The 23,412-nt window shown below is 43.1% G+C and overlaps 1 protein-coding gene across 5 annotated transcripts; it reads left to right on the top strand.

The window, feature by feature from the left end:
• The first annotated feature begins 1 nt into the window (after position 1).
• Positions 2-22,544, top strand: zc3h13 (zinc finger CCCH-type containing 13). 5 transcript variants are annotated; one of them, XM_086067913.1, is made up of 20 exons: positions 2-593; positions 1,417-1,587; positions 1,676-1,779; positions 2,212-2,326; positions 4,189-4,297; positions 4,421-4,587; positions 5,485-5,627; positions 6,111-6,311; positions 6,389-6,541; positions 6,619-6,956; positions 8,823-9,254; positions 9,332-9,553; positions 9,620-10,121; positions 13,454-13,650; positions 13,763-14,944; positions 17,853-18,464; positions 18,612-18,755; positions 18,837-19,037; positions 21,323-21,486; positions 21,608-22,544. In XM_086067913.1, the coding sequence occupies exons 2-20, from the start codon at positions 1,426-1,428 to the stop codon at positions 21,809-21,811; spliced, it is 5,352 nt and encodes a 1,783-aa protein (XP_085924039.1). In that variant the 5' UTR covers positions 2-593; positions 1,417-1,425; the 3' UTR covers positions 21,812-22,544. The 5 variants fall into 5 exon arrangements, with proteins under 5 accessions (XP_085924039.1, XP_085924040.1, XP_085924041.1 ...); XM_086067914.1 differs by having other exon boundaries at positions 4,186-4,297; positions 9,332-9,544; XM_086067915.1 differs by having other exon boundaries at positions 4,186-4,297; positions 13,454-13,566.
• Positions 22,545-23,412: the final 868 nt, after the last annotated feature.

Raw genomic sequence — 23,412 nt, 5'->3', positions numbered from 1 at the left:
CGGTATAAATTAGTGTTATTTTACAATAATAATGTTAAGCTTTGGTCATCAGTGTCAGAAAGGCATTAATTTAACCGTATGTTTATTGTTGTGCTTGAGGTTTGTAGTGTGTACAGTGAACTCTGTCTAGTATTTTCGAGTGATTAAAAAAAAACATATATTGGGAACAGTTTCATTTATAAAAATTCCAGGCCTGTATTGTCTCATGGACACGACAACACTTTGGTCTAACTGAATGGCATCTAAGCACTGTAACTTAAACCATTTATTTATTTATAATCAAAACGCACAATGAGTACAGTAAACAATAAGATCGCATGATCAGCAGAGCAGACTATCTCTGACGTGACTGACACGGTTTAAAAAATAAATAAAAATAAATAAATATATTTACCAATAGATGGCGCTACTATTACCCATGCATCTTACGTTGCCTGCCAAAGAAGACCATAGACTGTGACGCATATCCTCCGTCAAAATGCGGGCTCCACGGAAAGTATTAGATTTTGGCTTTAAAGAATAAATTTAATTTATTTAATAAGTTAATCTTGTACCGGGATAACAGTAGATGCGACACCGATTCAGAATCCTGGGTGAGTCGTCTTGTTGTCTGTTCATTGTGCAGCACACGCGCTCGTAACCACAAAGGCCTCGCGCTCAATGACAACACGAAGTGCATCATGTTAGCTTAGCCTATTTCGTTTTTTGCCTGCCCTATACGTCGAGTATGCCCAGGTGCATATGTTTGTCGCAATGCAGTTTACTGTCGTAGATGCCAATTATTGCTTTCAGGATAATCATCAGCCTTCAGTCTGTTCGCATCGCTATTTAGGCTTTTTTTTCTTGGTGAATTCATGAGTTTTGACGTTGGAACAGGGACCCTTGCTAACTGCTAGCAAAGCTTTGGGATCGGTGATTAATAACCTTAAAGTATGTAAGGAGCATGGTTATAATACATATACTTAATGCATGTGTTTAACCTATTTTAAATTATACTGCTGGGGTATGGGGAGTTAAAGAATATAAAGCAATAGACCTATCCAGAATAGAGCTATTAGATACTTACTAGGTGTACATGGAAGTAAAATAGGTCCAAAACAGACACATACCCGTAACATGAGGCATGTGCCCGTAGATAAATATAGATATGGACATAAATCTGATTACTGGTCTTGAAATGGTAACAAATTAGATTACTAGTTAGTAATTACCCCAAAAAATTGTCATATTGGAGTGACATGTTACTGGCATCACTGCATACAGTCAATAGTAATTATGCTTGATTATCATAATCTTCACTACTCAGTGCTGTTGTAACTTATGATGAACTAAGTGTTCAAGTTAAATGGCTATATTGAGAGATCACACTGTTGCAAACTCGTAAAAACTGATTTTTGCACGATTTCCACCCACCAGTCCTGCAGAATGTCCAAGATCAGGCGGAAGGTTACAGTGGAGAATTCAAAAACGATATCCGATAGCAGCAGCAACACCGCATCCAGCAGCACCAGCAACCCTGCCGCCCCCTCGCGACGGCCCAGTGTATTTGAAAGACTCGGCCCGAGCACTGGGAGTAATGCTGCTGATGTATGTAGACTGTAGCATATTATATCTGTCAACATACAGTGGCCCCCCGCTGTTGTGAGTCCTTTGAATGCAAATTTTTGTCTTTCAGAGTCACTGTAGAAATTGGCTGAAGACGGGAAACTGCAGTTACGGAAACACTTGTCGCTACACACATGGAACTCAACCACGAGGCAAAGGATATAATTTCAGCCGGTATGATGATTTTAGAAAATAAAATAATTGCTAATCTAATTGCAGTTGGGAAGTTGCATCCTGTAAAGACATGCCATTATACAAAATCAGGTCTACACAGTTACAACATAGGTCGGTAGGGAATTTGGACCAAATTTCATTGAATATATAAATTTTGCAGCACAGATTAAATGTGAGTCTCTCGGTGGCGTGGACCCCCGCTCTTCGCGAATAACCAATATCTGCGTATAATTGTTGCTGAGATGTGCTGAGGCTGAGCTGCAGTGGCCTTGTGAACATACGGTTCACTTTGGACCCTCAGCCCTGTGTGCCAGTCTACCGGTCTGAAATTGCTCAGTGACAAACTGACAAAGTGGCTTTCATTATACTGTATATTTTTACCAATTTAATCTGATTTCTTAGTCTGTCTGTCTCTCTCTGTCTTTGGAGCAGGTCAGCAGAGAGACCCACTGGCGACTTGCGGGAGAGGATGAAGAATAAAAGGCAGGATAATGACCCAGACAATGTAAAGCGTGATTTGGATGAGCCAGCATCTCCTACAGGACGAGTGAGTACACATTCACTCTCTGCTTTTGATTTTCCACTGATCACAAGCAGTTGTTCAAAATCCGATTGGAGCACTGGCAATGTATATAGTTTTATGATATTAATCAATCATCTTGAAAATAAAATATAGTCATAAATAGGGATGGGTGAGCACCAATACAACACTGCAGAGGAATCTCATTTTGGCCGCTTGTGTCCGTGATATTGTTGTTGGCCCCCTCCTGCAGCCATTTTACGATCATGACTAGAAATGAGAAATCATATGAATACAAAATTGACATTCATTTTTGCCTTTTTTTTTTTTTTTAACTACAATCATTATGTATATACTGTGTTTTTATGACTTTGGCAATGGATGGAGCGCGCCACCTCTACCTCACAATCAGGAAATGGGCGTGTGCAACGGTTGCTCCATGATCTTTCTTTTGTTTTTTCTTCGGTACATTGAAGTTTAAAAAAACTTTACTTCATCAGTTGTTGCTTCAGGTCTTTCCGGCAAACTGCTGTTGATACAGTGCCTCCATAATGGCGCAAGACTGGAACTGCAGTTAAAATGTGTTGCTGCCGAGCTGAATCAACACAGCTGGAGTGCTGTGTCAACACAGCTGTGTTGAGCGATTTCAGTGGCTCAGGCTGGAAGTGGCGAGCAAATTAGGTGGAGGTGGCCGCCTCTGAATTTTGTACACAGGAAAAACCCTGCCTTAACATGGGGTAAGATCTCATCCTTTCGACCGAGGACAATGGTCTCAGATTTGGAGGTGCTGATTCTCATCCCAACTGCTTCACACTCTACTGCATACTGCTCCAGTGAGAGTTGAAGATCATTGTTTGAAGCCAATAGAACAACATTATCTCCTCAACGGTTCTGCTATGTCAAGAAATTGCATCCGTAAAGGTTATGAACAGGATCAACAACAAAGGGCGGCCTTGGAGCAATCCAACACTCACTGGACATTAATTTGACTTTTGCCAGCAACATTTTTGGACATTGGTTGTACAGAGACCAAACCGCCCTTATTAGGGTGTCTGGTACGCCATATTCCTGAAGCACCTCACAGAACTCCTTGAAGGGGCACGGTGGAACACCTTCTCCAAGTCCACCAAACGCATGTAGACTGATTGGCAAACTCCCATTCACCCTTGAGGATTCTGTTGCGGGTTTAGTGTTTGTGCATTGTTCCACGGCCAGGACAAAAAACACATTGCTTCTCCTAAATCTGAGATTCAACCTCCTGATGGACCCTCTCCTCCAGAACCCCGAGTAGACTTTTCCAAGGAGGCTGAGTAGTGTGATTTCCCCCAGTTTTTGGAACACACCCCTTTCTTAAAAAGAGGAACCACTACCCAGTATGCCATTTCAGAGGCACCATCCCTGATGTCTATGCAATGTCTGCAGAGGCGTGCCAAACAGGACAACTCCATAACATCCAGAAACTTTACCCACCACCTGGTTCAATGTGCCTGCCTTTGGGGGTCACCCAGTTCTATGTACCTGACCCCGCTAGCCCCACCCACAGGTGGTGAGTCAATAAGAAGGGAGACCCACGTTGCTTTTTCGGCCTGTACCCTGCTGGGCCCCATGAGTGCAGCCTGGCCACTAGGCGCTCCCCAACGTGTCAGGGCAAGTGAAAATGAGTTCCAAAATTTTTCTCATCATAATGGGTCTTAGAGACGCGCTTTGTTTGGTCGCTCGCATCATACCCGTTTTCCATAGGTGACCATGCTAGGGGACATATGTAAAGGCTCAGCTAACTTAGCCCTTCACCACAATAAGAGGAAGGCGCAAGGCGGGATGTTATCAAAATGGAAATAATTATTATATTAAGTTGTCTGCATCTGTGTGACTTTTCTGAATCACAGCAGAGAGACTCCTCCAGGGGCCGACATAGAGAGAAAGAGGATATCAAAATTACCAAGGAGCGCACCCCAGCCAGCGAAGAAGAGCCCATAGAGTGGGAAACAAACCGCGAAGGTTTGCCAGCTTTAAAAAAAAATATATATATTATTTTTTTTTATTTTTGTGTCCTGTTTTGTATATGGTATTTATTTCTTAAAGGCTCTGTTTGTTTTAAGTCTATTCTTGTTGGATTTGCAGATTCTGATATTGGCGACTACGACTACGAGTTGTCCCTCGAGATGAAACGGCAGAAGATTCAACGTGAGCTGATGAAACTGGAGCAGGAGAATTTAGAGAAGAGAGAGGAAATTGTCATCAAGAAAGACGAGACACCCACCAAAACAAGGTCCACAGCCATGCAAAAAGTAAGAAGCAAGGGGTTTAGTAGCCCCTATTATACACCTTGTCTGTCCAGACATACAGACAGACTGCCGTTTGACTGATGCAGCTTCTCAACCTGTAGCACTTTGCTGTCATTATGCACATCTCTGTTGTGTCTATTCAGTGTTGTTGCTATGTGACTTATTTTTTTCTTTCTTTCATTTTTTTTCATTCACTCATTCATACCCCAAAATGTCTAAATACATTTTTTGATACTTTGTAATGCACTCCCAATGTTTGTTTATGCTAGAGCATACAGAAGGCATTGATACAGCTTCTGACATGAAGGTTGCTTAAAGCAATGGTAGTTTTTACAAAAAATGGCGAGCAGGTGGCAGCAGAGTATAAGAGCTCAACCAGGGCCATGTTGCAACAAGCTCTTTTCCCCAGTGTTTTCAACAGCTTTGTGAAAAATGAAGAAACTTAGCTATGTTCTAATGCTAATTGCTGCAAAACAGACACAGATACAAATATACTTTTTTTTCCTGATGAAAGAAGAGACTCTTAATGTTTCTTTTGGTAGGTTCCATGTTTTCATACAGAGTATTCTGTGGACCTTGCAAAATCTGTCAAAATCCAGTAAAACAGCCGGGAGCGAAAGGGGTTGCTTTAGTGAAAATGGATGGGGTCAATGAGTTAACAATGGGGTATCAACAATTTTGGTACCACTTTTGCCGCCTTGGTTGTTGATGAGTATTAGGTCTTAATGACTTGTTACACTTTGTATTTAAACATAATGCCTTAAATTGATTTTTTTTTTTTTCACAGTGTCTTTTTTTGTGTGTGCTTTACTTCCGCTCTAGAGTTTACACCAACTATCAGTGACAAATTCCTTGAGTGTTTTAAAGTTCTTTGCCAATGAAGATGATTCTGATTCTCAGGCCTCTCCTGAGCTTTTGCGTTCACGAGACTCCCCTCCGCCCAGGAAATCCAGTGGCTCGCCAAAACAAAAAAGTGGAGTTAAAGGGTCGGGAAAGAAAGAAAAGAAGGCGTCTGGATCCTCACCTGTCGCAGAAACTGCCAAGTAGGTTTCTTTAGACCTGTTTCCACCAGTTAGTACTGTGAAGTTCACTTTGAATACTGTTTGTAAACTGTAAAACATGACTTTTGTCCACTAATAAGAGGCACTTTAAATGGTGTGTGCTTAATCCCATTTAGCATGAGTTTGAATGTGATTAGTCCCTCCTGTTGTTTTTTGTGTCTTTTTATTTTATGGTTTTGCCTTTTGACTTGAATTCCCCTTTAACTGTGTTTTTTTTGTTTTTGTTTTTACATGTCTGATTTTTGCTTTATGTACAGCACTTTGCATCTATAGTTGTTTTTAAACCACTCTATAGATAAAGTTGAGTAAACTGTGCTGCTTGGTAGAAATGGAACTAATGTTTATGCAACACAGATTTACCAGAATGCAGTGAAAACTGTCAAGTTTCTGTATGAGAAAAAGTACAGTATATCTAAGAAGCGTAAATGATGACATTTATGCTTGTCATTTTCATCTTTTTACCAGAGCGGCGAAAGGATCCCACAGTAAGAAGAAAGGGCCTCGTACCCCCAGTCCCCCACCTCCAGTGCCCCTGGACGTCCCTGTGGTTGTAAAGAAGCACAAAGGCAAGCACAAAAACAAAGAAAAATGTGAAGAGAAGCAGAAAGAAGGGAAAGACCGGGGACGTGATGCAGAAAAACACAAAGAGAAGAAGGAGAAACGCAGGTAAAGATTGCATTCTTCATTAGACCACAGTAAAACCTACTTTTTGCTATTCATGCTAATCTCTCACTGTTTTATAGGGACCGATCTGACAGTTCTCACAAGGCAAAGCGCTCAGTGACCTCAGAGGACCGTTCTGGTAGTGTGTCACCTTCACACTCAGTGAGGAAGAAGTCCACCTCTCCAAAACCTTCATCACATAAGGCCGCTCTATTACCATCTCCTCCACGCAGGTTAGCACATGAGTTGGCTGCAGTTGGATGGCTCGGAACCAGGGCTGTGATGAATTCATTTGCCTGTCTGTCTGTAGGTCTCCAACACCTCCACGCCACCAGCGCACTCCCACGCCGCCCCACCGCCACTCTCCTTCCTCCTGCTCTGACTCCTCTCCCCAGCGGCATTCGCCTTCTCCTCGCCGCCGCCGCTCATCTTCTCCCAACTACCACCGCAGCTCCAATGTCGCAGCCTCTTCTCCACCAAGGTCGCAGCGCTCTCGTTCTCCTGCCACATCTCAAGATGCGTCCTCCCCCCACCGTCGATCGGACAAATCAAGCCCCGCTCTGCACCACTCGAGAGGCCGTGAGAGAAGTCGTGGGGATAGAGAGAGGAGTCCGCACACTCAGGAGCGCAGACATGAGCGCAGAGATGGTAAACGTCTTTTGTCTTCTTCCCCATTCTATTTCAGTTGTTGTCACACAGAAGTAGAGATTGCAATCATTGGGCAACGCATGTGTACCTGTGTGCGCGCAGAACTAGAGATTATCGGTAGTGAAGGATGCTGAGAACCGATATTTGAAGCCAATATTCATTTGCAGGAGAGAGAAAAAGAAAAAAGGTTGTTGTCAAAAAAATTTACTAACAAAAACTCCAGCACTTGACTGCTTAAATGCCTTTAAGCACATGTTTATTAAACAGCTTTGCAACATGTTAAAGGGTTTTCAGATTAGAAAAAAATCTTTGAAAATAGACAACTTGGTAAAATTCTGACAGAAAGTGCATGGTGTCCCCAGGCTCTTGGCTCACGGGCTAACCATTAGCCTGCACGCTAATTCCCAAATAGTCGCTAATTCGCAAGCTAGTGGATTGTCAACTAGCAGGGGCATCTTTATTTATATACATTTATTTAATACACAAGGTAGCCTCTTAAACTGCACACCAGCCCAATGGCTTGTCCGCATTCGATTTTCTCTTCTGCATGTGAGCGTCTAGAGAAGATCTGAGCTTTCGCTGCTTTTTGGCTGTTAGCACTGCACGAGCAACCAATCAGATGGTGCTGTGCGCGGGCCAATGCTGCAGGGAGTCAACTGCCGCTGACTCAGAGCAGACGGAGGAGAAAAACATAACAGTTTTTAAACCCAAAAAAAGGCTGATGCCGATATTCATAAAATGCTGAATATTGGCGCAGATTATCGGCCTATCCCTACGCAGAACACAGGTTAAAGTTTTATTTAGAGAATGATCACATTTGTGTGCCTAGGATAGTATAAAAAATGGCCAAAGATGTTATTGTACCTATTCATTCAGTTTTGATGAAGGTACAATACCTGTCAAAAGTTTGGACACACCTTCACGTTAAAGGCTAAGGTACCACTGATTGACACACCCACCTAAGTGGGGCGAAATTCGTTCTCAGGGCTGTCATTAACAAATCTTTTTAGAATTGATTACCCTATCAATTCCACTCAGGTAATGATCCTCTCCCTTCCCCCAACCCAATGCACGTACACACACATAAACACGCACATCGCCCATTTGACAAGATGCTTGTTTTTTTAAATTAATAACCTGTCTAACAGTAATATACAAATAACACTTGTTTTCCATAATTGATGTATATTAACACTATCTTCAGTTAAATGTAAAAATATAAGACAGGATCTGGTGTCGTGCTCTTATGACTCTCATGTCCATTTAAGCTGCTGTGATGGCCTGCTGGCAGTGGATGTAAGGTCTTAAAAATAAATTAAAAATCTAGCCATGATAATCACATTCACCTGCCTTTATTATACACTTAAACTCGATCATTGCTTAACGATGTGTTGATAAAAGACATGCTTTTAAGCAAGCTATGCTAATATAAGTTTGCTGGAGAAGCTTTAACATGCAAGCAAGACAACTTGACAAGTTTTTGACCAGTCATGACAATTTAGTGGAAGACGCTTTGCTTGTACTTGGCGAAAGTTCACCTGGTGAACACCTTGTTCAGTGTTACATAAAGAAAGCTCTAAATCTTAGGTTTTAGGTTTTAAAATGATTAATTATAGTTTCAAATGTAAACTTCCTTCGTTGTTATTCAAACTTAAACAACTCACACAATATCATGAGCAAGTGCCGTGTGCATGCATGGTCTACAACAGTGTGTTCTAATGCATTACCCTTTCCAGATTTTGACAAACGGTTGTGCTTTGCATCATTACAGAATCCTACTGTTGTGTTGCTTCAGTGGAAGATGGAATCTCTTGTTGTGGCAAAGAAAATGTTCAAGTAATCTTTTTTTTCCTGTCTTTCAAATAGAAAGCCGCAGGAAGGGAGATAAGGACAATAACCGCGACGACTGGGATTTTGACTCAGAACATGCTTTGTCAAGGGACAGCCGCGACGACAGAGAGACCAGGGATGTCCGAGAGCGACGGGACGGCCGAGAGAGAGGTCGCGAAATGACAAGGGAGCCTCGTGACCGCAGAGATGTGAAGGAAACTAGAGAAAGCAGGACAGAAACCCGCTCCAATCGAGAGTCATTGGAACGACGAGATCGTGAGCGTGAGAAAGAAAGGGAACGAGAGCGTGAAAAAGAGAAAGAAAAGGACAGGACGGAGACCCTCAAAAAGGAGGAAATGGCCCAGGAGGACAGGAGTTATGGAAGAGCTCATGGGCGTGACGAAGGAGGAAGAGAGACCAGAACAGAGCGAAGCAGTCGTGGGAGGGGACGCGATTTCTCTGACAAAGGCAAGACACGAATATCTCAGTGGGGGAAAATAAGAGCTTGTGTGTCATGTGCAGTGTCAACTGTCTTCCGCCATCAGGCTCGAACAGGAACTCAAGAGGGTGCCAGCTGGACAGCAGTCATGACAACTGGGAGTCTCGAAGCAGCGGCGCACGTGAACGCAGCACGGAACGCAGCACGGAACGCAATGCCACCGAAAGAATTTCGGAACGGGACAGAAGAGGAGAGCAGGTCCGAGACTCCTCTTATGACAGGAGAGGCGGCCACAGTGAAAGAGACCGCAGAGATAACCGTGAGAGAGGTGGGAGCTAAAAAAAAAATTGTGTGACTCATTGCTTATATGACTTTATAACTTTTGTTTTCCTAGATCAAAGAGCAGCTTCCCCAAACAGGCATCAGAGAAGATCGGAGGAGTCTGAGAGGGATGAACGAAGGGATGAGCGCAGGACAGACAGAGGAGAAGAAAGACGGGAGGATCGGACTAGAGACCGTGAGAGAGACAGGGAGCGAGAGAGGGAAAGGGAGAAAGATAGGGAGAGGGAGCGGGAGAGGGAAAAGGAACGAGAAAAGGAACGAGAAAAGGAACGAGAAAAGGAAAGGGAGGCTGAGAGGGAGCGTACCAGGGAGCGGGAACGAGAGAGAGAGCGGGAACGAGAACGAGAGAGAGAGCGAGAACGAGAACGGGAGCGTGAAGAACGAGAGCGGGAGAGAGAGAGGAAGGAGCGTGAACGGGAACGAGAGCAGCGGGAGCGAGAGAGGCAGCGGGAATGGGAGGAGCGAGAGCGGGGAAGGGAGGAAAGGCGGGAGAGGAGGGAAGAGGTCCGAGATGACCGGACCATTCGAGAGACAAGAGACGACCGCAAAACGAGGCATGTACTGCATGAAGAGATTTAAGTTACTGCAATTTCCGGACTATGAGCCGCTGTTTTTTTCACACACTTTATACCCTGCAATGATGTGGCTACTTTTTACGGGCTAACAAGCTTCATAGTGTAGAGTATGGAGGACCAAAACTGCCAAATAAATAAATGACTAAATAAACCGGGCATAGCCTGAAAAGGCAACGTGGCTCCCCCTTCCTATGGGCTCACCACCTGTAGGAGGGGGCTGACTGTTGTTTGTGCCTATGCACTGAACAGCAGTTCAGAGTACCCACCCTTTTTGGAGTCCTTGGTGGGTGTGCTGAAGAGCGCTCCCTCTGGGGACTCCTACGTTCTGCTGGGGAACTTCCACACTCACGTGGGCAATGACAGTGAGACCTGAAGGCGCGTGATTGGGAAGAACAGCTCCCCTGATCTGAACCTGAGTGGTGTTCTGTTATTGGACTTCTGAGCTCGTCACGGATTGTCCATAATGAACACCATGTTCAAACATAGGGGTGTCCATTTGTGCACTTGGCACCGACACCCTAGGCCGCAGATCGATAATAGACTTTGTAGTCATGTCATCGGATTTGCGGCCGCATGTTTTGGACACTCTGGTGAAGAGAGGGGAGGAGCTGTCAACTGATCACCACCTGGTGGCGTGTTGGCTCCGATGGTGGGAGAAGATGCACACCTGGCAGACCCAAACATACTGTGAGGGTTTGCTGGGAATGTCTGGCAAAATCCCGTCAGAAAGAGTTTCAACACTCATCTTTGGCAGAACTTCTCTATTGTCCCGAGGGAGGCGTGGGACATTGAGTCCGAGTGGGCCATGTTCCGCGCATCCATTGTTGAGGCGGCCGATCAGAGCTGTGGCCGTAAGGTGGTCGGTGCCTGCGGTGGCGGCAATCCTCGAACCCGCTGGTAGACACCAGCAGTAAGGGATGCCGTCAAGCTGAAGGAGGAGTCCTATTGGGCCTTTTTGGCCTGTGGGACTCCGGAGGCAGCTGACAGGTACCGGAATGAAGCTTTGGTGGTTGCTGAGGCAAAAACTCAGACATGGGAGGAGTTCGGTGAGGCCAATGAAAACTTCCGGACGACTTCAAAGAAACTCTGGTCCACCATCCGGCGTTTCAGGAGAGGAAAGCAGTACACCATTAACAGTGTGTACAGTGGTGATGGGGTGCTGCTGACCTCGACTGAATCGGTGGGGAGAATATTTCAAAGACCTCCTCAATTCCACCGACACGTCTTCCTTTGAGGAAGCAGAGTATGGGGACTCTGAGGTGGGCTCTCCTCTCTCTGACAAAGTCACTGAGGTGGTTGGAAAGCTCCTCGGTGGCAAGGCCCCGGAGGGTGGATGAGATCCGCCCGGAGTTCCTAAAAGCTCTGGATGTTATGGGGCTGTCATGGTTGACACGCCTCTATAACATCGCGTGGACATGGCGGACAGTGCCTCTGGATTGGCAGACCGGGATGGTGGTCCCCATTTTTTAAGAAGGGGGACCGGAGGGTGTGTTCCAACTATAGAGGGATCACACTCCTCAGCCTCCCTGGTAAGGTCTATTCAGGGGTGCTGGAAAGGAGGGTCCTTTGGTAAGTCGAATCTCAGATTCAGGAAGAGCAGTGCAGGGATGTGATTTTTCCGCTAATTTGCGGAATTCCGCTTTTTTTATCTCCAAAAATAAAATGTTACAATTTTTTAAGTGGTAAAAAATCCGATTTCGTCTCTCGACAGCATTCCATTTTAGTGTTTCCGTAACTAAAATGAAACTGATCTTGCGATTGGCTGAAGTCTCCGTGTTGACCAATAAACGCGCTTGTTATAAAGGCATAGGCGTATGCCATTGTTTGTTGACCAATAAACGCGCTTGTTATAAAGGCATAGGAGTATGCCATTGTTCATTTCTCAGACGTTTTTGCCGGGTGTTTAAAGAAAGATGTCCGTGATCGAACGCAAAGATGCTCCGCGAGTTAAGGAAATTGACAAGATCGTAAAAAACAAGTTTCGATGGGACTGGTTAGAGAAGGATATATCTACAAATGTTGGAAAGAAGACTGTGACGAATTTGTTCAGTGACTTTATTCGGAAGATCGATCGTGCCGGGAAAGCGCTTTGCATTTGGTGCCATGATACCATTGACTATGGTGGGAGAGGTTTCAAAGCTCTTGAAAGTCACGCAAAGAGCAAAAAACACGTGAAAGAACTCCAGTCAAGAACAACCATCGCTGGAAGTTTCGGTGCCCAAACGAAAACTCCAAAACTTTACGGCCTCCATCCCTTATTGACATCACAATCGGAAGCGGTAATAGAGAGACGTGATCCACCCCAACAACCTGTACCAGTTGCTGATAGAGTCGTGAATTTTGAGGTCGGTGGTAAACTTTTCAAATTAATCGAAATCAAATTTTCGAAAATATTATAACGTAATAAAAATGGCCATAAATATTTAACATGGTTAATCATTGACACAAACTCAAATGAATGCTGCATGTTTGCACTTTTCAGGTTTCAATATGTTGACTATCTTGATGTATGCAGTTACAGAGATGATCTTAGTCAATCCGAATGCATGATTGTGTTTTTACCAGAGCTTGCTGCATGAGGTATTTTATGTTTTTGTTATGCATTATATATTAAATTAAGAATGATTGATTAAATGATTTATTGCATGGTAAATATATATGATGATATTCTCAGTGATAGTTTTTAAAAGCAAAGGCAGTCCAATGTTTTTGAATGTGACTGATTTTGAGTTGACTAAAACTGCAATTTTATATGGGATAGTTCAATATACATTGAAAATTTATGCTGTTGTTTTGTCTATTTCTTTGTCATCTGAGTGCATTGAAAGTACTTAAAAACACGGAAAACCCATGAGCTCTGGACCTAGCTGAGTGCCCGCGGCCCCCAGACCCCCGGCTAAATTTTCAGATAATTTCACTTTGGTCAAATCACATCCCTGGCAGTGTGATTTTCGTCCCGGCCGTCGAACAGTGGACCAGCTCTACACCGTCGGCAGGGTTCTCGAGGGTGCATGGGAGTTTGCTCAACCAGTCTACATGTGTTTGGTGGATTTGGAGAAGGCGTTCGACCATATCTATCTTTGTAACATCTTACGTTGTGAATCTTCCATGTTGCAACATGGACACCAGCTGTTTATAGACCAGTGTGGCCTATATACTGTATGCACAATTATTTTTTTTTTTTAAATATATCGAAGGCAGTTTATATTCAGGTGTTGCTTAATAGTCCGGAAACTATGGTAGTTTATTGTGAACACGTTGTTTTGCTAAAATGTATTTTTCATAATTACTTTCCCCTTCATGCCCTGTAGCCGCAAGCGACCCAGGTTGGAAACCAGCCCGAGCCCCCGTACCTCACCCAAGCGAGGGACGCGTGACCACAGTCCCGCAGACAGTGATGGCTACAACAGTACAGATGAGAAAAGTGAGCGTCCAATTGGCCGAGGGCTGGCCAAGCTCCACCCACAGCCCCTCCTCCCCAGCCCTGTGTGTCCGCCTCCAAGTGACAGTAGGAAATTATTTTAGAGAGGAAACATCCTTTTTGGGGAATGAGGATTTAATATCTGGCGAGTATATTGCTATTTAATAAATCTGAGTTCTTGTGACATGTTCATGTGCAGGTGCGGATAAGCATCGCGTGCTCAGCCAGGTGGTGCGCCCCTTGGAGCCCCTGTTGCGTTCGCCAACAAGAGCTGTAATATCCGATGACAAGCCAAGCCACTGGAAGGATGAGGAGCGCAGAGGAGCTGGAGATAAGAGGGAAGCACGCAGCCGCCATGACGACCAGGATCCCCGAAGTGAACGCAGCCGGGGAGGTGACCGGCGAGCCGATCAGCTTTCAGATGCGCACCCTGACGCTCGTAGCCGAGGCAGAGACGTGCGAGAATCCTCACCGTCTCCTGTTTCTGTTGCTCCTGGAGCTGACAATGAAGACCGAGATGTCGCTGTGGCACAGCCCCCTGAGGAAGGCAAAAAGAAGACTAAATCACTGAAGAAGGGCATCAAGAAAGGGCGCAAAGATGAAGACGCATGTGGCGTCATCCCTGAGCCCCCGGCTGCCGTTTCGACTGATGGTCCTCCATCTCTGATTTCACCCAGGAAAGGAGTAAAGAGGAAAGTGCTTGAGCGGAAGAAGAAACGCGGACGAGATTCTGAGGCATCTGAGGAGGATTCTTCAGTGCATCAGCCCCACAATAAGAGGAAGAGAGGTCCTCGGACACCGCCTCCCTCACTGAGGCCAGGTCATCGTGGCGCCGGAGGCAATGCTGAGCCCGCCCAACTGTCCAAAATGGACAACTTCAGTGACTGGTCAGATGAGGAAGTCTCAGATCGCGATGGACAACTGGATTCCGCTTCTGCTGAGCGTGCTCCACCTGGGCCTCTTCGAAGAGGCGGCGGCCCCAGGTTGGGTCGGGACAGAGACCGGTGCAACCCACCTCCCATCGCTCCTCTCCTTCTGCAGGATCCTCCGATGCTGCTGCAGACTTTGACTCCACAGCCGCTGATGTCCCAGCCCCTTCTCCGCAAGCCTCCCCCAGAGCAGACACGCAGCAGCAGCATGGGAAGTAACCAAAGTCGCACGTCAACCAGGCACCCGCGGTCGCCCTCCAACGAGTCGGCCCACCGAGATGACCTGCAGGGGCCGCGTGTCCACAGGGGGCGGCTACAGGGCACCGGCACACATGACCGGGAAAGGGAGCGAGAAAGAGAGAGGCTTGGAGTGAGCGACCCACCGGGAACAGAGAGGAAATCACGAATAGATCAGTTGAGAAGAGGCGAGCCAAGCCGCAGCACCTCTTCAGGTCAGCAGTCAGATCAATTCTAAACATGTTTACATTAGTGCTGCAACAGATCACAAAAGTCACGGTTCGGATCGGATCACGGATTTGAATCACGAATCAGAAAGAAAAAAAACATTTAATTTATAAAAATGATTTTGCCCATTAATTTAAAAAAAATCTACTTAAAATGTCTAATGTGGCCGTTTAGGACTTGGGAACAAAAGTTTAAGTGCAATATGGGGCAGATACATTCTTATTTTATACATTGTCCATGTATAAAATAACAATGGCTTGACATTGTGTTCCTAAAGTATAAACAGCTATATTTGACATTTTGATCTGATTGTTTGTTTTTTCTAATGGGCAAAAATGTTTTTATAAAGAAGATGAAGACAAAGTTCTATTTATCATTTTTTATTTTAATAATGAAAAAGACCTCAAAGCGCAATTTAAGGCACATTCCCTTTCTTTAAACATGGAGAGTGAATTACAAAGTAGCCTTGGTCCAGAATATTGAAAAAAAGTAAAGAAAGCAAGCCAGGTACCAGTTGTCAAACTAATTTACAGCTACCAGCGAGGCACTTGTTGGTAATGTTAACAGCTCGCTGCTAGCCACTAACGTCAGAGATTTGTGCCATGCCATAAAATGACAGCGTAATTAACTAGCGGTTTCTTAGGTGTCCTAAATTAGCGATTGAATATGAGTTCGCGATAGCGTTAATGTGGATGTCGGTCGCAACTATGTAATTTCAATAAAAACTACGACAAAGAAATCCGAATGTCGAAGGTAAGTCAAGCTCGCTATAGAGGCAGATGCATTGATTGGAGTCTATTGACCCACTTCGTTTTGGGGTTTCCAGGCTTTAAGCAGTCCGACTCGCTCCTTCAGTCATACGTCCAACAGCGAGGGATACGCAATGATGGCGTGGCGGCAGTCACATTTGACATTGAACAAAAATAACTTGCAAACAAAAGTTACAGCCCCAGTTGTAAACGGGGATCGTTAATGTACTGAGAATTCTTTCAATTGGATGTGTTTGAACGCTGTTTAATGCGGCAAACCTGGCATTATACACAGCCGGCGGCGTGAATATTGGGAAATGTATTAGTGCCAAGAAATGGGTATTCTGGGTAGGGGCGTAGACCCAATTATGCAAATGAAGCAAAAATCGGGTAAACAATTACAGGGGTAATCCAAAAATATAACATAAGATATATGGCTCCTGCATTTGCTGTCATGCCACGACGTGGGCTAATTTCAAAGTAAAAGTCTACTAATGCATTGCCATCAATGTATTATTTGGCAAACTTTATTTTGAAATTAACCTGAGCGTAGGCGGTCTGTTAAGTTGGGGCTTTCCCACCGCCAGAACTTTTGGAGAACTTTTCAATTTACCTTGGTAAAATTCAGTTTGCGCATTTTTCCACCAACAAAAATTTCCAGGGTAATTAAATTCCCCAGGGGACATCCAGCAGCAGGGTCTTGCTGAGCCAAGCTGGAACTTTGAGGGGACGGGCTGCACTTATGAAGGACCAAAACTGCCAAAATTTAAAATAAATAACTAAGTAAATAAATAAGCGAAAATAAAAACGGATACAAAAAATATTTTTCAAAAATTTAATCCCAAAAAATAAATATAAATGGAAATAAAAATAACAAAAAAATACATATATGCATTAAAATAAATAAATAAAAGTACAAATAAATACAAAAATACAAAACGAGATTTAAAAAAATAAATGTTGAAATAAATGTATATAAATACAATTAAATATCAATCAATAAATAACGTTTTGGCCTGGCAGAGCGTCTGCAGCATGAAATAAATAAGTGTGAGAGCAGAGTGTTTTTATTTATTGATTGATATTTAATTATATTTGTATATTTATTTTGACATTAATTTTAATTTTTTAATCGTGTTTTTTATTTTTCTATTTATTTTTATTTATTTATTTATGCATATATGTATTTTTGGTATTTTTATTTCCATTTATATTTTTGGGGATTTAATTTTTGAAAAATAATTTTTGTATCCCTTTTTATTTTCACTTAGTTATACATAATATATATATATATATATATATATATATATATATATATATATATATATATATATATATATATATATATATATATATATATATATATATATATATATATATATATATATATATATTATTTTTTATATATATATATATATATATATATATATTATTTTTTATATATATATTTTTTGGGGGGGATCTAATTTTTGAATTATATTTTTTATATCCGTTTTTATTTTCTCTTTTAGTCATTTGTTTATTTATTTAGTCATTTATTTATTTTGAATTTTGGCAGTTTTGATCCTCCATATGCATTGACCAAGGCTGACCGGTTGTTCAAATTTGGGGGAGGGTTGTTTTTACATCGGCTGGGCTCATCAAACTCATATGTCATCAAACTCATTTAAATTAATTACCGAGAACTCTTAAGACGCTGTGGAAACGCAAATTATAAATTTCCTGCAGAACTTTTACAACCAAGAACTTCCTTTACCCAGAACTAAAAAATCCTGGGCTTGTTGGTGGAAAAGCATCTTATGTTTCCAGCTTTTTCGACATGCCTGCATGAGGATGTCGGGACAAAAAAAAGTAGAAAAGAAATCCTGTATCATTAATTTGAGGACTAATTTCACACCAAGTTGCCAAAATGCTCCCATTCACGCGCTTTACGTGATCCACAAGGGTTTTCAACTTTCTCTGCTGCTATGATAGTGAATGTGTAATCATGTTGCTTTCGTGTGAATACGCATTTTTTCCCCCACTAACCAATCTGCGGATTGTGCACAATCTGAACCGTGGGGCCTGATTCAAACCGACCATGGATCAGTGATGCACCACTAATTTACATGCACCTACCCTAACACTGTGTGTGCTTACCTTGTAGACCGCCAGGATTCCCGCAGCCACAGCTCCAGACGTAGCTCCCCTGATTCAGAGAAGCAAGCCAGGTCCCAATCCCGTGCCGGCTCCTACGACAGTCGAGAACGGGAGCGTGATAGGGAGCAGTTTGATCGAGAGCGGGACCGAAAGGACCTCCGGCAGCAGCAGCCTGGCATTCTTCTCCAGCAGCCTCTTCAACAACAGAGAGATTGGGATCCCGAATGCAGGGATTGGCCTGGCAGGGGACGAGAGCCTCCGCCCATGCGTCCTGGCCGTGAACCTCTTCTGAGAGAGCGGGACGTCCGGGACCGGGAACGCTTACTGCCCGAGGGACTCATCCAGCAGCATGAGCGGGAGCGAGAGCGAGAACGGGACAGAGACAACCGGGGTGAAAGAGGCAGCGATAGAGATAGGGAGAGATTGATGATGCTGGACTTGCCCACCCACTGTGACTCGAGAGCTGCGGGGCGAGGTGACCTGATGCGGCAAGATCGAGGTGACTACGAGCCCCTCCTGCCAAGAGAAGCCTTCAGCCCACCAGAACCTGAGAAACCAAGCAACAGTCACCACGTTGTGGCTGAGCAGTCAGAGATGGAGAGGATGGACAGTATTGACGGTAAAAATATACACACTTTTTAGGGCTGTACAACTCTCCAATAAAAGTCGGTTCAATACATACACTTTCATTTAGCTAATGCATTTACGTCTAAAGTTTTTATTTTTTTATTTTTTTATGCGTGCGCATGGGCTGTTGTGTTGTCAGGAGAGGATGAGGGGAAAGAAGACGACAGCCAGTCAGTGGCATCTGTCGGAGAGGGGTATGAACTAATCAGTGATGATGAGCTTGATGAAATTCTGGCTGATAGTCAGAAAAAAGAGGACCAGCAGGATGAGGAGAAAATTACAGGTACCGGGTCATCCCTATATTACATTATTTGTCGGCGCTCTTGTGGCAGTTGCCCGTTCATTCTCCTCCGTGTGTTGTCAGGCCCTCTGGATGTCATTGATGTGGACTGGTCCAGTCTGATGCCCAAACAGAAGCCAGAGCCCCGAGCGGCTGGTGCAGCTCTCCTGCGCTTCACTCCAGGGGCCGTTTTCCTCAGAGCGGGCGTCTCGAAGCGACTTGCTGGGACTGCGCTCTTGGAGAAGGTCAGAGAAGTGTGCAAGGCAGAGCTGGACGACCCCAAAGGTGAGAGTTTGCATCTGACCGTTCCTTTTTTTTTTTTTTTATGTATGATCTCCCTGCAATCCCAACAGTGGGCGTGGCACCCAATTTTGAAGGTCCAGGGGCCTCATTTATAAAGCTTGAGTACGATCAAAATGAGGCCAAAACTCTTAAATACGAATATTTCTGCGCCAAATGTGGTATTTATAGAAAACAAACTGAACGTGAAACTTTACGCACCGCCACGTCATGTCTGGACCTACCGTACGCAATTTGCACATTCTGGAGACATGGGAAAACAGTGACACCAACAGCTTTGTGGTGCATTTCGATTCCTCAAACGCCATGTATGCTGGCTGTTTGGTCACATTAATGTTTGTATTGCTGCAGACTTGCTCCAATGTCACAAGCATGCCGCAGGGCAGAAAGCACATGAATGAACTTAAACATTTTAAACGCTCGTTTTCTCTCATTGATCACCTACAGTGCTCAGCATAAATGAGTACACCCCCTACGAAAAATAACACTTTAAACTATGTCAATGAAATCAAAAACAATTTTCAAAATATTGACAAGACTAAATTTGTATAACATCTGTTTAACTTATAACATGAAAGTAAGGTTAATAATATACATTAGAGAACAGAATTTTCAGTTTTATTCAAATTAGGGTAATGCAAAAATGAGTACACCCCACTGAAAGTCTCTGGAGCAAAGCCCAAATTTTAGACTACAAACGTCTACAGCTGAGTCAAATTATTCATCACACAGGTGTCAAGGAGACTGTTGACTATAAATGGGTGTTACTTAAAGAAAACAGTTTCCCATTTCACGCTGTTAGCAAAGGCACCACATGGAAGAGAAATATCACAAGATCTGAGAAAGAAATTAATTTCATTACACAGCAAAGTTGAAGGCTACAAGAAAATCAGCAAATGTTTACTTATCAGTCAGAATACTGCAGCAAAAGTGGTACAAAAATTTAAAAAAGATGGAACTGCAACCATCTCACAGAGACGTCAAGGTCGTCCAGGGATGTTAACAACTCAACAGCAGCGTCTTCTTATGAGAAGGGTGGAAGAAAATCGACATCGAAGACTGCAGTTATCTAAGGAAATAAAAAGCCAAACTGGGGTGACTATTTCCCATGACAAAATATGGTGTACACTGCAGAGGAATGGCATGCATGGGTGTCGTCCACAAAGGAAGCCTCTCCTAAAGCCCAGGCACAAAAAAACGCGCGTAGAGTTTGCCAGGGCCCATGCTGACAAAGATGACGACTACTGGGACTCTGTACTCTGGAGTGATGAGACCAAGATAAATGTTTTTGGAACTGATGGCTTCAAAACTGTATGGTGTCGCAAAGGTGAGGAATACAAGGAAAAATGCATGGTGCCAACAGTGAAACATGGTGGTGGCAGTGTCCTCGTGTGGGGTTGCATGAGTACTGCTGGAGTCGGGGAGCTGCACTTCATTGATGGCATCATGTATTCTCAGCTGCATTGTTCAATTTTGAAAGAAAAAATGCTGCCATCACTCCATGCACTTGGTCGTCGTGCACTTTTCCAACATGACAATGATCCTTAGCACACATCTAAGGCCACTGTTGGATTTCTGAAGAAGAACCAGGTGAAAGTGATTCAGTGGCCAAGTATGTCTCCTGATCTGAACCCAATTGAACACCTATGGGGAATTCTAAAGAGAAAAGTTGAGCATCACTCTCCATCCAGTCTCTAAAAGAGGCCATTCTTGAAGAATAGAAAAAGATGAATGCAACAAAATGTTGCCAGCTTGTTCATTCAATGCCTAGAAGACTTAGTGCTGTGATTAAAAATCGTGGAGGCCATACAAAGTACAAAATTTATTAATTTTTTCGTGGGGTTTACTAATTTTTGCATCACCCCTATTTGAGTAAAACTGAAAAATGTGTTATCAATTTTTTATTATTAACCTTACTTCCATGTTATAAGTTAACCAGATGTATATTAAACTTGGTCTTGCCAACATTTTGGAAATTATTTTTGTGTTCTTTAAGATATTGTTTAAAATGTTACTTTTCAAAGGAGGTGTACTCATTTACGCTGAGCACTGACTGTATCTTGAAAAAGCCTCATGCAACAAATCATATTAATGACAACTCATGTGGACACATACTGCACGCATTACATCATCGCGCCACGCAACAATTTATGCACCTACAGTAATTCCACCCACCCGTCAGCACAAATGTCATTGCAGTATAAAAGGCTACATAAAACGCGTGTACCAGGCCTGAGATACAAACTCAAAATATTATGCCTCCTTCCCAGATGCCGACAAGCTGTTTGAGCATGACCTCGGAGCCTTGAACATGGCAGCCATGAACAGGCGAGTGGAGAGGGCAGGATTACTCAGCAACCTGGGGCCTTGCTGCAAGGCTCTGTGTGCTCGCAGGGACTTTAGCATTCGCAGGCAGCTCTTGAAAAATGACAAGGTAAATCTATGAAAGGTCCATTCAATTAAGACATTTCATTGTTGATCTCAGCTGTATTGGGAATAAGTGTTGGTGTTTTGTTTAAGGCTAGCATCTTGAAATCTTTCTCCTTTCCTTTAAGGGCCTCACCAAACAGTATCCCATGAATCCGGTGGTGGACAGCGAGCTGCTGCAAATGAGTATGCGTCTTTTTAGGAGAACTGTGAACGGTCAGACTTCTGTCCCAGAAAGATCCGACGGTGGGTCGGATCCAGCTCCTGAAGATGCCCCAGCTGGTATCATCAACAAGCTTGCCGTGGGACAGCCAGAGGTTTGTGTGTCATGAGATGCACCAGGTGGCTTTTAGTCAGGAAGCGTATGAACATGATGACTCGTATGCCTTGACTTCTCCCTATCCCATTTCATCATATCGTAGACATAACGTTTTGGTAGGAAATAAAGCTGCAGTGCAAAATTGGGACTCGTTATTTACATTGAAAATGTTTTGCATTACATGCATGTCCTGTGCCATTAAATACGTGTCATTAACTTGGAAATATTGCAAGGAATGTTTAAAAATAATAATAATTCTGTTCTGATTTTTGTTGTCGGTGTCACATGTTCATGTTATTCATAAATGTTAATCGTGCAGGTGAATTCTAAGACCATTTTTGCAGAAGAAAAAACATCTTACAGATAAACCCTGGATACAATGCATTGTAAGTGCAACAACGAACCTCAGAGCCTACCCTTAACCCTAATGTGAAGGTCTACCTGTACGATTCACACCTCTGAGGGGAAAAAAACGAATTTGCTAAAATTATTATTTAAGTCTAAATCATCTAATTAATGCTGTGGTTTGGCTATGTGCTCCAATCCTGACTTTTGAATCATACTGTTTAAAAAAAAATGCCGCTCACTTTTAAGTGCCTTTTTTTTTCCTTAAAAAAAAGAAGAAGAAATCTCCCTGCCCCCAAAACACAACTTACTGGTGTGGAGTAGAGCTGCGGCCAAGTTTTTATGCGGTTAAAGAACAATTATAAATACACAAGTAAAAATAAATGTCACTTTATAATGAATGACTATTTGGTTCTTATTTTGATGATACACGTCCTTAACCCACACAAAATGACTGACTCACTTTTAGGACCTTTTAGGTCACTGCTTTAGAATATTTTGCATATTGGTGTTTTCGTCATGAAAAAATATATATAATTACAGAGAATAGAATGCCTTTATTGTCACTTGGTGTACAATGAAATTGGGAGTGCTGTTCAGTTGGAAAATATTAAAAACAAGTTAATAAAATATGAGCAATGATGTAAAACAGCATAAAATGTAACTCAGTTGGCAAAATTGGAAGAACGAGAACATTAATTCACTAGAATGGCAATTATCAAACAAGTGTAGTAGTGACTTACTTTGCATTGCACATACTTCTTGAAATTGCACAAAATGATTTACATTTCAAGTGGTTGCACATGTTTTTAAAGTGACAGCATATTGCACATCAAGTACTGTCTTTAATGTTTATGTTGTGCATTACAGTATCACTCTGCAATGAACTGAATAATGCAGTATAACACTGCCACTGCCTTCACCAAAGAATAAACCATCATGAAAAAGAGAATGGAATGCTTAGATACACGTGACCAAGAAGCTTCTCTACTTGTTTTCCCCACATTCACATGGCTGACCATACAAAATGACAATAAAAGGCTTGCACAGCTGGATACATGGATAGCGTTTTTAAGTGCTTAAAAAAAAAGTAATCTCAACTTTCCCAAGTCTATAACAGTTGAGCCTAAAACATTGGCACCCCTGTGCTTCTGTTGGAGACACATTCTTTAATGAGGAAAAATAGCTAAAACTGATCATTCCACACAACTCCTAAAACGGACTAAACAAAATTATTTAAGGATGATCGGGTTAGCTGTCTAAGACAAG

The sequence above is a fragment of the Leptonotus elevatus genome, chromosome 2 (assembly GCF_054856555.1).
Source record: "Leptonotus elevatus isolate MCC_2025b chromosome 2, RoL_Lele_1.0, whole genome shotgun sequence".
Taxonomy (NCBI): domain Eukaryota; kingdom Metazoa; phylum Chordata; class Actinopteri; order Syngnathiformes; family Syngnathidae; genus Leptonotus; species Leptonotus elevatus.
The sequence above is the reverse complement of the archived record's forward strand: the minus strand, read 5'-3'. Positions and strand labels throughout refer to the sequence as shown.